The 13,286-nt window shown below is 39.6% G+C and overlaps 1 protein-coding gene across 1 annotated transcript in view; it reads left to right on the top strand.

Annotated features, from left to right (window-relative positions):
* The first annotated feature begins 438 nt into the window (after nt 1-438).
* Nucleotides 439-13,286, top strand: part of LOC145554536 (chloride channel protein 2-like) — a 126,432-nt gene continuing 113,584 nt past the window's right edge. Inside the window, exon 1 of the mRNA XM_081614539.1 lies at nt 439-1,009. Within this exon, the coding sequence (XP_081470665.1) occupies nt 1,007-1,009 (3 nt within the window). The 5' untranslated portion in view covers nt 439-1,006. The remainder of the gene's footprint in view (nt 1,010-13,286) is intronic.

A 13,286-nucleotide genomic window follows, 5' to 3' on the forward strand; every position in this document is an offset into this window, starting at 1 on the left:
CTGTATTAAGAAAAGAGTATTTTCCTTCTCAGATTTGTTCAGTTTTTGCTTCTTTTTTTTTGCCACACGTTTCATATTTTACTAAATACAAAACGTAGTTTTTAAATTCTGTATGTCATTTATTAAACAAACCAACAAAATCACGCCAGGCCTTGTGGATTGTGTGGATAAAAGCTTTAATGAGGCGCTGTGTGGGAACCAGCCGCTGCCCTCCTGCGCGCAGCAGAAACAGATTCCAGGGCTTACATCTTCCAAATCATGTTCCCATCTCAACTCGGTTCTCTCCAGAACCTCCCACAGGTAGGTAGCTCTCCTCCGCGCTCTCATCCCGCACCGGCGCGGCGGTGCCTCACTCAGAGATGCGCACTCCGCTGCGGCCCCCACCTCTCCCCCCTCAGCCCCGCCGTGTCTCAGGCTGTCCAGTCCCGTGAAAGTGCGCGCCCCGGGAGTCTGCACATCTGGACCGACAGATGAAACGGATGGTTTCATCCATGAACTCGTTGATTTTTCGTGTGCATCCGAGTGGGACCGCGAGGGGATCCTGCAGCGGCGAAACACCCGCAATGCAACACGCGGCGGCTGTTGAAGGGCATCTTCCCGTCGTTCCGCGGGTATCTTAAAGAAATGCCGTCATTCGTGAGCAGGGCGCCGTCAGGCAAAGACTTTGTGCGTTTTCTCCACGTTTTTACTTGAAGTTGAGGCTGTTGCAGTCAGGAGGGGATTCCTCCCACCACACTGTCGCTGCTGGTCGCCTGGAGCTCCAGGATCACTCAGTCAAGTTCTCAGAGGAGTAAACTGTTGCCTTGAGTCAACTTTGTCAGCCAGTGTTTGGATCTGGGACCCGCTGAGTCTCCAGCCTTCCCCTCACCCTCCCCAGCCTTCACCCTCAGCGCTCTGAGGGGGAGAGATGGAGAGCAGCAGGTGACTCACCGCTCGCCGCCGCTTCAGGACGTCTTCTGGGGACTCACTGGACACACTGGGAACACCCAGAAAGTCCCAGGACAGGATGGTGAGTGCGTTGCGCACGGTGCGTCTGCATGCCTGCTGTCTGCGCTTGTGTGAGAATGTACAGCAACATGTCACACGGGCTGACAGGGGTGAGGACCGCCGCTTTCAGTTTGACACACAGCGTAATTGGTTAATTGGGCAGATGTGAAGTAAAATAAAGCAGAAGCGTTAGTTTATCTGTTGATGAAGGAGATAAACTGTGGTCTAGCATCTATAATGTCTCAGAGTTGTTCCTTTTTCATAATAAAAATCTGCATCTATAAAACTTTACTCAGTTTCAACCTGAAAACATGATATGTTGGAAGACACGTTTTTGAATGGTTGGTGTTGATGACACACCACAGTGGGCGGCATTCAATAAGGGGGCGACAGGAGCGTTCTAAAAAGTTATTAGAAGCCACAAAGGGTTTTCTCCACTTAATGGGAAGTGTACTCCGACCCTGCACTGTAAAAAACAAACATAAAATTGGCAGCGCATTGTTGGAAGAGCTAAAGTCATTATCTGACTGTGTAGATTACGTAGTGATAAATTAAAGCGTGTGACTTTTAATACTTTCTGGCATAAACAGTAAGTTTCAGAATCTTGGTAAAATTATTCTATAACTTTGATTTATGAAACTTTTATAGTTGTAAAAGCAAACAAAAAATATATGCCAGGAGCAAAAGCAGAGGCTAGTCCACGGTGCTATTCATGCAAGATCTGTATTTTCAATTTCCAATTACTTTTGCTGCATCATTTAAAAACATTGGTTGCTCTTTATGAAAAAAAAGAAAAAAAAAAAAAAACGATTCCATCCACAAACTTTAAAGTATTTTATTAATATTCATCTGACAAAGGAGAGTCTTTTTAATATTGGTAGAGTGCTGAATGTGAATGGTTGTTCATGCTTTCCTGACACACAGATTCTTGTTTTTTACAACATGAACCTGCTGAACAGTTCAAGGTTCTGTTCTGGACAGAATCCTAAACTCATGGTCCTCGTGGGCTATGAGTTTAAGATGTTAAAGAGCAAGTGTTTTTAAAAAGACAGAGGTTCAGTACACTAATTTACAAAGCCAAATTTCTTTTAAGTCATATTTGACATATATAGAAGTTTTATAAAAAACTGAAGGTAACAGGGTTACTTGATTGTGTTAAAAAATGTCACTACTTACTGCCTGTGGATTTTTAAGCAGCTCACCTTGTGATTTTTTTTCCTCACTTTTAAGAAAGTTAATTTCACAACATATCAGCACTAAGAAAAAAATCCATTCATACATGTTTATTAATCAATTCGCTGCAGAATATAACATGAAACTGTCACAAAAATGTGTTTAAAAATAAGCTAATTTGGATATTAGATTATTTTTAAGTTACAATGTATTGGAAACAGTTCTGTTTCAAAACTAACCCCAAAGTATGTTAGCTTCATTCTGCAAGATGCATTGGTGGTGTTATGTTTATTAAATAATGAATCAGATCAATACATTTAATTCAGACAGTCCACACTCCAGTCTCTTCTCCCACACTTGTGGCAGTCTGGACTATTTCACAGCGTTTCTTTGCAGACAGCCCTATTAGTGTCTTAGATGTTTAATAGTGATTGATGTTTGATTTAAAAAAAAAAGTCCTGCAGTTATTTCAGTTTAACAGTTTCCCCAAGTATTTGCCTCTGACTTAAACTACAGGAATACTGGAAAGTGTGTAAAGAGGTTTTTGTTTAATAAACACCCCATTGTACATGATGAATATTTGTGGGACTGAGGCGGCCTGCAAACTGAGGATAATGTTGAATCTTTAACTTCAGAAGCAGAGCTTTGTTCCTGTTTGGAGATCTTTGCACACCTTCATCGTCAGTAAGCTTCCATGATCCAGCTTCCTGTCCCGTTGCCTCGCCACCCTTTGTTTTTCCTTACATCCTTACAATCCTTATGCATGCGGCCAGACTTGCACACAGACATTCACCAAGGCCTTGCCTCGGTGTGGTGCCTACTACTCCTTGTGTCACAAGATGCTTATGATAGCTGTGCATCAGCAGCTGGCTTTCACATCACAAGGCTTTTTTAGTGGCTGATCGTTACACACATATTAAGGGCATTTTAGAGAGAAATCATGTGGCCTCTTCTTTCGGGGAATAAAATGTAAAAAAAAATCTCTAATTTGTGAAAATAGATATTTCAGTCATGCCTCTTCTACATAAAGTGAAACTCATAAACTTGGTACAACATTGAACCTGCTAGAGGCGACAAGTTGCCTTTGGTTCCACCATCGTGAGATCAAACGCAGAAGAATGAAGACCAGAAACTCGTTCAGTTGAACTCTGACTTCAACTGTACCTTGATTGTTCCACTAGGGGGCCTAAAACAACCACTGCACCAACCTCAACCACTGCACACTTAAAAAATAATTGAATATACCATCAGAAATCATTCATTCATCTGGAACGAAAATGTATATTTTTCTTTTGAATATTTGTTTTGTTTTTTATGTAAATATAAAACTGTGTGTAATTTAACAAACAGTTTACTGGTCTGTTCTACTTCCTAATTGAGGTTGTCACTTGCTGAGTAGATACTCGTTCATTTGCAGTGGACCTTTAATGGACGTTTAACAATTTAGTGGAACTGTAAAACTCTGATACTCTGATACTCACCATGAAAACCATTTGAAAATAGTTCCAGACACTATTAGAGGCCCTCCTTCCAGACCATAAAAACAAACTGATCATTTCTGGTGCCTGTAACTTTCAATACACCACTCAACTCTGTTGATATAACATTTATGACATTATTACATGCGTGGTGACAACAACTGTCATTCAGTTGTGATCACAGACAGTCTTTTACATTGCAGTGGGAAATTTTTTGGTCTGCTCTCATTTACAAAGTAATTTGTATGTTAGCCAAGTTAGAGGGTTTTTGAACTTGAACAGCCAGTTTAAGGGCAGGCCATAAATCAATCAGATGGGAGTCCAGACTTTGTCGAGATCACTCTAAAATTATTTGGGGTTTTTTAATCATGGGTTCTGTACGGTATTGTCTTTTTATATCACCCAAATAAGCTTGCAGTTCCTTCAGGATGTTCAGCAAATTTATGTCAAACCATCAGAATCCTGGGTTGTCTTGTGTTTTTCTGGGTCGCAGTTTTGTTCATTTGTTGTTCTTTGCTAGCCTTAGTTATTTGAGTTAGAATAAATTAATTTATTTTCTGTTTGGTTACAGTTTTGTTTTCCCTGCTCTCCTCTTGGTGTTACTCGCTCTCTGCCATCTCTCTCTCAGTTTGCTTGTCAGGTCCCTTCTCTCACTTGCAACCAATAAGTCCCCTGTTCCTTATTGGTAATCAAACTCCTCTGTTTGAAAGCCCCATACATTCTGGATTCTGCCATTATTTTCCATTTCTTTTCATCCTGTCCCTGTTTGTTCCTGCTCTTGCTCCTTGGTTCTCAATTGTTTATTGTATGTTTTTGTAGATATTTGTTTTGTAAAGTTATTCAACTTCATTCACTGCCTACATCTGCTCTGCAACTATGGGTTGAATCACACACACACGCACACGCACACACACACACGCACGCACGCACGCACGCACGCACACGCACACACACACACACACACACACACACACACACACACACACACACACCTACACACACACACACACACACCCACATGCACGCATACACACTATAACACAAACCTTTGTTTTCTTTTTGTTGAGCAATGGATTTTATCTTGGAGCTTTCTCTCTTTCTCATTCTTGAATCATCAACACTCTTCTTAACTGAGTCAAACATGGTGCTTGTGGCTTTTGATGTTCTTGGTTCTTTTGTGACCTCTTGGATTATTCATTCACGTCATCCTGAAGTAATTTGGAAGGCTGGTCAGTCTTGGGGTAATTCACCACTGATCCATATTTTCTCATTTTGTGGATATTGGACTCTAGTTGGAGTTTCAACATTTAAAAATCGTTCTGTAACCCTTTTCATACAAATAGATGTCAATTACTTTTTTATTATCTGTCTTTGAATATGAATCAGGACAACATGCTATTATTTGAGATCCCTTTGCCTACTTCATATTGTTCTATGTATGATCTTTTGAGTTTACAGATTTGACAGCGTGGTCAGTGAAACGGCACCAGAAATGTGCATAAATATCTTGTGAGACTTTAAAATTTGTTTTATTTTATTGGGCACAGACATTTCAGATGTTGCACAATATTTAGTTTATAATTTTCTGTTTGTTTTTTTTTTGCAGTGTTTGTTAGTTCTACTGACTTCATATATTTTACTACCAAACGTCAAAAGATTTTAGCCGTGATCAAGTATAAAATAAATCTAAGCCTAGGGGATGGACCAGTGATGGATGGCAGAGGGGTGACAGTGGGTGAGGAGTTAGTTTTGCCTGTAACCGGCTTTTTCCATCTCAGCCATTTCATCTCTTTGTCCAAGATACTTTATCCGCATTGCATGCTGGTGGTGGTCAAAGGGCTTGGTGGTGCTGACTATGGTAGCCTCGCATTCAGACAATGCAGCTATAGCTTCAATGTAGCTTACTATTGTGTAAAGCAGTTTGGAGTCCTCTGGACTAGATAAAGTGCTATACAAGTACAGGCTTTTTAGCATTTATAGGAAGTTCTTAAACTAGGTCTTCGGGTACTTTGCTTCCAGCAGTCTGCCACGAAAGAAAGAAAAATAAATATATGGGTTTAATTTTCTGAAACTCGTGTGACAAATTCAAGCAATGTTTTTGGTTTCTTATGGTTTCCTTTCCTTTTAAAGAGCTACATCATTCAGCAGAATGCATTGTGGCAGTCCAGAAATGGTTTGTTGCCTGGGGGTGATATGGTACCATAGAGGGATAACAATAATCTAACTGCCTTCGTAATAATGTGAAATTCCTTCTGATTCCAGGCAGATTTTTTATTTATTTTTTTAATATTGCACCTGTTCTATCCGTCAGCTGCTCACTGAGGCCTGCTTCTCACTGGGAAAACATCAGTCATCTCCCCGATTCTCTTCTCGGGAATCATCTCCTCACCATCACTCTTGGCCTCTTTAGACACTTTCCATTACTGCTGTATTTTAAGTCAGAAGCAATTACTTGAGGCAACTGTTAAACTAAAATACCTGCAATACTTGTGTTGCTTTTTTTTTTAATCAAGCATCAATCATTATTACACATCCATGACTCTAATAAGGCTGTCTGCAAAGAAACGCTGAAATAATCTAGACTGCGACAAATGTGGAGAGGAAGAGCTTAGATAGAGACTGGAGTGTGGAGTGACTGAGTTTAAGGTATTAATCTGACTCATTCTTTGATATATATAACACCACCAAAGTATGTTGCAGCATGATGTAACATACTTTGGTGTTTGCCTTGAAAGCAAAACTGTTTCCAATACAGCATTGGAGGTGGAGGCTTAGAAACTGAGATGCAAGTAAATCTGCTTCAGTTCTGTGGGTTCAACTAAAGACTAGTTAGCGACAATAAGGTCTACAGGTGTCTGTTTTTTCTATTATTAATCATTATCTGACTGCTTGTTGGAGTTGGAGTGTCGACCAGATCGTCTGTTCGTTCGTCTTTAGAGGGAGTGCTGGTGGTGTGGTAATAACATGCAGCACCCAGAACATGGGAGGGACAAAAATGCCTGATTGAACTAATTGTTACATTTATCCATCTGACCTCTAATGCCAGAACCCCAGAGAAATGAGTTAAAGGGTCTTCATCTGAAACTTCAGAGGTTAATGGAGCAGCGTTGGTGAACCATGAGAGGCCAGAGAAGCCTTAAGGCAGGAGATCTGCTTCTCCAACATCAGTCTTTGGATTGAGTCTGGAGAGCAGAGCAGTGAGCGGTTCAATGTTTGAAGCGAGGTCAAAGAAAGGTCTGGGAGTCAGGAGACAGACGTAAAGAAGCAAAGCTCTGGAAAGGTGTGATGATGGAGATTGATAGAAGTTGGGATGTACATGTCTGTCTTGTTCCAGGGAGAGGAATGGGGCTCATTCATGATGGATGTGGAGCTCAGAGGAGGGTTGCTACACACATACTGGCAATATTCACAAGTCATGCTTTCTGGTGTTGATGGTTGGTAAGAAATGTGTACCATTATATAGCTTTATTGAACAATGCAATCTAACAAAGACTCCAATCACTTGGTCAAACTATATTAAAAGACTATATATGACATGAAATGTTGTTAAATGTTAAATTGAGTTGTCATCAGAAAATGTCAGCACATTCTTGAGATGTGTTGACATTTTTGTTGTTGCTATTAAAACAGCAGCACCTTTCAATATTTTAATCTAATTATTTAACAGAGACCAGCACCATGGACAGCACCTTGTCCATAGTTTAGGTTTCAGTAGTTTGGAAGGATTCGGATGTTCTTTGTGTCCATTTAGTCTTTGTAACCATTTCAACTAACTTTAAGATTCCATTCTCTTATGGTCACCGCATCCCTTATGGTCAGTCTTAATGAGTTGTTCTTAATTTCCTAGGCCAGGTCAGTGATGATTCAGAAGAGACAGGCACCACAATACAGAGGTAAAATTGTGAATCACAAATACATACTGAGAAACAAAACTGATACATTTTTGAAGGTGGCCATTATAACCAACTGAAGGTTTTGATCATTTGACAAAACCAACGTATAAAAATAAAATTATTTGAAAACGACCAAAGATCCTGAATAAACATTTGGTTAAAAAAAAACATTCAATTATTCATTTTTTTTCATTATAGACATTTTAATTGACAACTTGACTTGAATTTACCCTAAGGTTAAAATGACTGTAAAAAGCTGGATACATGTGACCGGACCGGAACTCACCTGCACAGGAAGGTGTTTTGGTGACAAATGAACTTGACCCATTTTAAATATGTTCCATTAAACATAGTTGTAAAACTCAACTTAATCTTTCAGTTTGATGAAAGAAGGCAGACCATGTAAGAAACATCTTCTTTTTTTTATGTTTTTAACCTTAGAGTAAATGGACTATCTGTATTTGCATAACTGAGTAAAAAAAATCCCTGCTGTTTCTGGCATCAAAAGCTGTTAAAAACCTTGATGTTCCAACACACACTGCAGGGTATTCATTCTCCTCTGCAGAATCTCTGTTTGCTGTGGGACTAAATCCACCTGAGCTATTCACCCATCATATCTAACAGCTAAAAATTTGTGTCAGCAAGAAAACTTTATTTAAGATGGCAAGGTCAGAGCAGAACAAAGACTTCACAATGCTGCAAGTGGCTCCCACATGCATTAAAAATGCCTCATCATGCTGTCAAAGCAGGTGAAGTTTGGGGTTCTTTTGTGTCCGATGGTGACCTCTGTAGTGGGGGATGTTTGGCTCTGCAAGAAACAAATGTAACTATATATATGTGTGTTTACTGTGTATGTGTGAGAGAGATGTTGTTGACAAGATGTACATCTTGAATGTTTCTTTGCTTTGCCAACAAATTCTCACAGGTGCTCCTTCAATCTCTATATGAGTAATGACTTCTCCACCTAAGGACTCGGTAACTAATTCACAGCTTGTCTGTTGATGGAGGGTGTAGAAAAAGACTTCCTCACATTGAAATTACACACATAAAGCTAATGAAGTCGTTCACAGCGAGCAGACAGGCCTGCTTCTGGTGCACGTAGTGTTTAAAAATGAAGCACACGCTCTGTAAAATGTGCTCCTCTGTCCTTCTCGTTTTCACTTGCAGAGGCCCCTGCAGGCAAAGACAAAACAGAAGATATATGGATAGCGACACCTAAACAGGACACAGATCTAATGTGTCAGTGGTGTGAAGCTAAAGCTTTAAAAGTACTCTAAGGTGATTTTAAAGTGTCACTGTGTTTCTACTACAGAACTATTTTTCCATGAATCAGGCTGTTTCTGTGAGTGCCTAAGGTTGGCTTAGGATCTTTGTTTAATTTGGGATGCATGTTAAATTAGAAAACCAGAGTTCTTGGAAAAAGGCCACCCATGCTTGTAAAAAACAGACAAACGCCTCAGAGAAAGTAATTTTGGTTGTGATGCAACTTTGCAAACCAATTCCCCGTACTGCTGGTGGTGCTCATGTGAACATATATATACAATCACTGCAAACTTAGCGGAAGTCTTCATCTGCAAAAAAAGTCTCCAAGTGCAGCATGCAGATAGTGTGAGGGTTCTCATTAAATTCATTGAATGCCTTCTGCGCACATTTAAAAATAAGGCTGTTGCATATTTGAAAATTAACATTTATTTGATACTGTAGGATTTAGTTCATAAAAATATTTATATATTTGTGCTATGGTCTCCTATCCAACTTTGTTACCATAAAAATGGTCTTCAATCTGTTTTTTTTGATCGGTTACATTTGCTTTTTTGTGGCTGGAAGTTCCTTTTCAAACCTCCATGGTCCTCCATATCTTTTCGACTAAACATACATGGATACTGATGGTGAGCTGATGATGCTTGATTTCTATATCAAAATAGCTTTGCTACATCAGAACTGACATTATTTAAAGCCTTCCTACTTTACTCGAAACCTTATTTCTATCATAGGTAATGCACTCACCCTCCGCAGAATGTTGCTCAAGACTCTCACTGTCCGTCACTTTGATGCTTGAGTCAGAAATTCTCCTTAAATACAAAACCATGAGTCATATGGCAGCAATTTAGCATGTGGAGCTAGGAATCCTGACCAAGGATTCTCACTCAGTCACCTCTGGTGCAGCAACACATGCAGATCCACAGTAAGTAAATAATTGCAAAAGTATTCATAGTTCTTACTTTTTTTCCCATTTTCTTGGCATTTTAAGTCATAGACTAACACAAGGTAATATTTTTATACATCTTAAAAGTGAGGTGCACATTTGTGTTTTGACCTCTTATTATTGCCTCTGAACAACATCTTGTGGGACCAATTAGCTTCGGAAATCAAGCTGATAGTAAATAAAGTTCACTTGGGTCTAATTCATCCTCTGTATAAATGGAGCTGGTCTGTAAAAGGCCTCAGAGGTTTGTTAGAGAACATTAATAAACAAACATGATGAAGACCAAAGAACACAGCAGACTGGCCGGGGAGGAAGCTGTGAAAAAGTTTAAAACAGGGCTGGGTTTTGTTTAATCCATCATTTGAAAATAGAAAGTGTATGGCACAAACTTTAATGACTCAAGGGAATAAAATGCTGAAGCAGTAGGCAGTGTTGTAGGGAAAGAAAGAGCAGAAATATCTAGAGGACAAAACTTAAAGGAAAGGCAGAAGAAAGAAAAAAGTCCTGCAGCCATTTGAATCAGGTGTTCTGGAACAGACGTATCTAAAACATGTAGAAAAGCTGATCTAGAGTTAGTCCGTGTAGTGAGAGGTGAGGTTTTATTGTTTTCAGGTATTTCTTAAGAAATTTGGAAAATAATTAAGAATTAGGGGGGAAAAAATACTTGAAACCAGTGAAATATCAAACACAAACAGCTAATTAACAAATTCAATATCTATTTAGAAGAAAAACAAAAGAACATCTTTGAACAAGATTAAAAATACTGAAAATGAGAAATCATAAAACGTGAAACACTTCCTTCCATAGGCTTTTTAAACCCACTCTGCATAATCACTGGTAACTGCAGTATAATGACATAATTAACAGTGAGCCAACAATAGTGAACCAACAGCAAGACTCTAACATCCTCACACTGTGTTCTGTTGAAGTGTCACATGGAGCGCTGCAGCAAGTGGCACATTATTGTTTTTATTTTTTTATCATGACTTGCTAGAGGAGCACCCAGCTGTTCATCTGTCCTCACAGAAGGGAGTGCAGAAGCTGCAGAGACGGCCAGCAGCAAATCATCCATGTGAATCAGATGGAGCTGACACCTCCAGATGTGTTTGTTCTGTCAGTTTAGCTTTGTGTCTGAACAGAAAGACATAGAAATTAAGGTATTTTTCTCTTTTGCATACAGTAAGTCCTGATTTAGTCACCAACATGGAAAATATTTATCTGCAGTCATATCTTCTACTCTTCCACCTTCTAAATTATTTCTTCCTTTCCTTCATTATATGCCACACCCTGTGTTCGGTATGTGCAACATCTGTCCTTCCTACATGTCCAAACAGTCTCAACCTTGTCCCCAAATCCAGTTAACTCAAATGATTGATTGTAGATACTAAATTACAATCACCTTTAATGCCTCAACTCAGTGCAGCTTTACTCTTACCTGCTTTTCTTTTTCACCTTCACATTATTTTCTGCATTGCCTTTTCAGAATATTCTCCAATCTCTCCCCCACCTGTTCTTTATTCTCACAACAGATCACAGTCTCTGCTGTGACTTCATAATCATCTCCAACTCCTACTGCACACCTCACCACTGTCTGACTGCCTCTTGTTTACACCCTTCAGCACACCTGATTTCCTCATTCAGGTCAAAACTTCCTCCTGTTGCAAGCTGATCAAAAACATGGTGCAACTGCTTTCTATTCTCCTTGGCCTCATAATACACCATCTTTTTAAATCGTCGTACATTGGCCTCATTTGGTAGGTTCCTTTGATTTGTTCTGTTAGTTTAATGGTTTTCTTTCTTCCTCCCAGTCTGTTCATTCCCCTCCTTCCCTCAGTCTGCCAGCCATTCTGCTCCCCTTTTCAGCCATTTTCAAATTCCTCCTATCGGCTACCTGCTCTCTTCCCCAGCTGTTCCCAATCACCTGTGATTAGCTCTTCTGCTTCTTTTGTCACGTTCACTTCAGTATTAAAGCTCTTCAATCTCTAATCCTTGCTAGATTCTTCCATTTGTTCTGATGTTCCTGGTCTCTTGTTGTTACGCTGCTTCTGTTAATTCTTTTGTTCAAATGCTCTCATGCCCTGGCTCCTTGTGTGTTTTTCCCCAGGATAATTTTAAGTTGTTTTTAGTTTTTTTTTCCCCATTAAATAACCATCATCAGGATCATCATGAGCTCCAATCTCCATTTTGGTTCTGCAACACTTTTCAGTTTTATTGTCTTGTGCAACTTTAGAGCACAAGAAAATCCCACTGTCCTGATATCAAATGTCAGAATATTCACAATAATATGATCACCTGCAGATCATCTCCACCTCCACAGTCATGTGCAACATTTGTTTTTTCACCCAACTCCTGCTATTATGTGCAAGTCACGATGACTAAATCAGTAAATTACTGTAGCCTAATTATTAAAATCCATGAACAATGCGTCAGCTCGTCATGAATTCATGTGATTCCTCCACGGTTGACAGTTCATCAGTTCTAAATATTATTTCATTGTTATTTTGTGCATGAATAATAATTGTTCTGAGTGCAGTGTGTTTTCTCTCATCCAACTAACACACTGCTCTCGTTTGTGGAGTTGCCACTATAATTAACCAGTCAGTCATTACTGAATGTATTAGCAAGCAAAGCTTTCACTCACCACCAGATTGTCTGTTTGTGGTTGAGGAATTTTCCTTGGTTTATCTCTAACATGTCTGCTTCAAACTCCACCTCAGCTCAGATCCCATCTGAGTCATTCCCCTGCGCCCTCCTGTGAATGAATCGCCTCTCAAGTATTTCTCACTACTTGACCATAACAATGCCTAGCTGCTCATTAACCTGCCTATCCATCCTGCACTGCCCATTGTCTTGGTAATAAATGTCAGAATACTCACAATAATACTCATTCTGACCCATCCTTTTCGCCTCCAGGGTTATGTGTAACACAAGGTTTTCCCCTCCCTAGCTGCACTCTGCAGCAATATTCATCCCATCTTTAAAACTCTGAAAAATAACTTGCCGTCTCTCAGACCTTCCTGCTCCTTCAGAAGAACTCCAATGTTGCATCTATATGGCCTGGAGACACCTCAAAGAGCACCCATTATGTTTTGTACAAATAATCCTTTTCAGCTGTGCTCAGGCTTGAAGCTCACAATAATTTGATTCAGTTTCATCCTCAAAATCACGAAATAGAATTAAAAAAAATAAAATTGTAAAAGTCCATCATAGAGCAGGCCAACTTTTAGAAAGTTGCTGAAAAATGATGCAATTAAATCTGAAACGCCAAACTAGGGCAGCAATGCCGAAAACATTAGCCACCCAGAGGGGAAAGTAGTGACAGCAAAGTCTCCAGCTAGTGTGAGAGTTAATACAAAAAAGGATTTATTATTTCATGATTTGTCCAGTCTGGAGGATGAAGTCTGGATAAATGTTTGGAGACTTGAGACAACAGTGCCTAGAACAGTGTTTTAAAAGCACTGTGACAAACCCAGTATGACTGGAATATGATGATAAACTCTGGTGCACAAGGGAGGAAGTGTTTCTCCGAATAACAGTGCAAATAAAGTA

This window comes from Poecilia reticulata, chromosome 13 (genome assembly GCF_904066995.2).
Source record: "Poecilia reticulata chromosome 13, P_reticulata-male-v2, whole genome shotgun sequence".
NCBI lineage: Eukaryota > Metazoa > Chordata > Actinopteri > Cyprinodontiformes > Poeciliidae > Poecilia > Poecilia reticulata.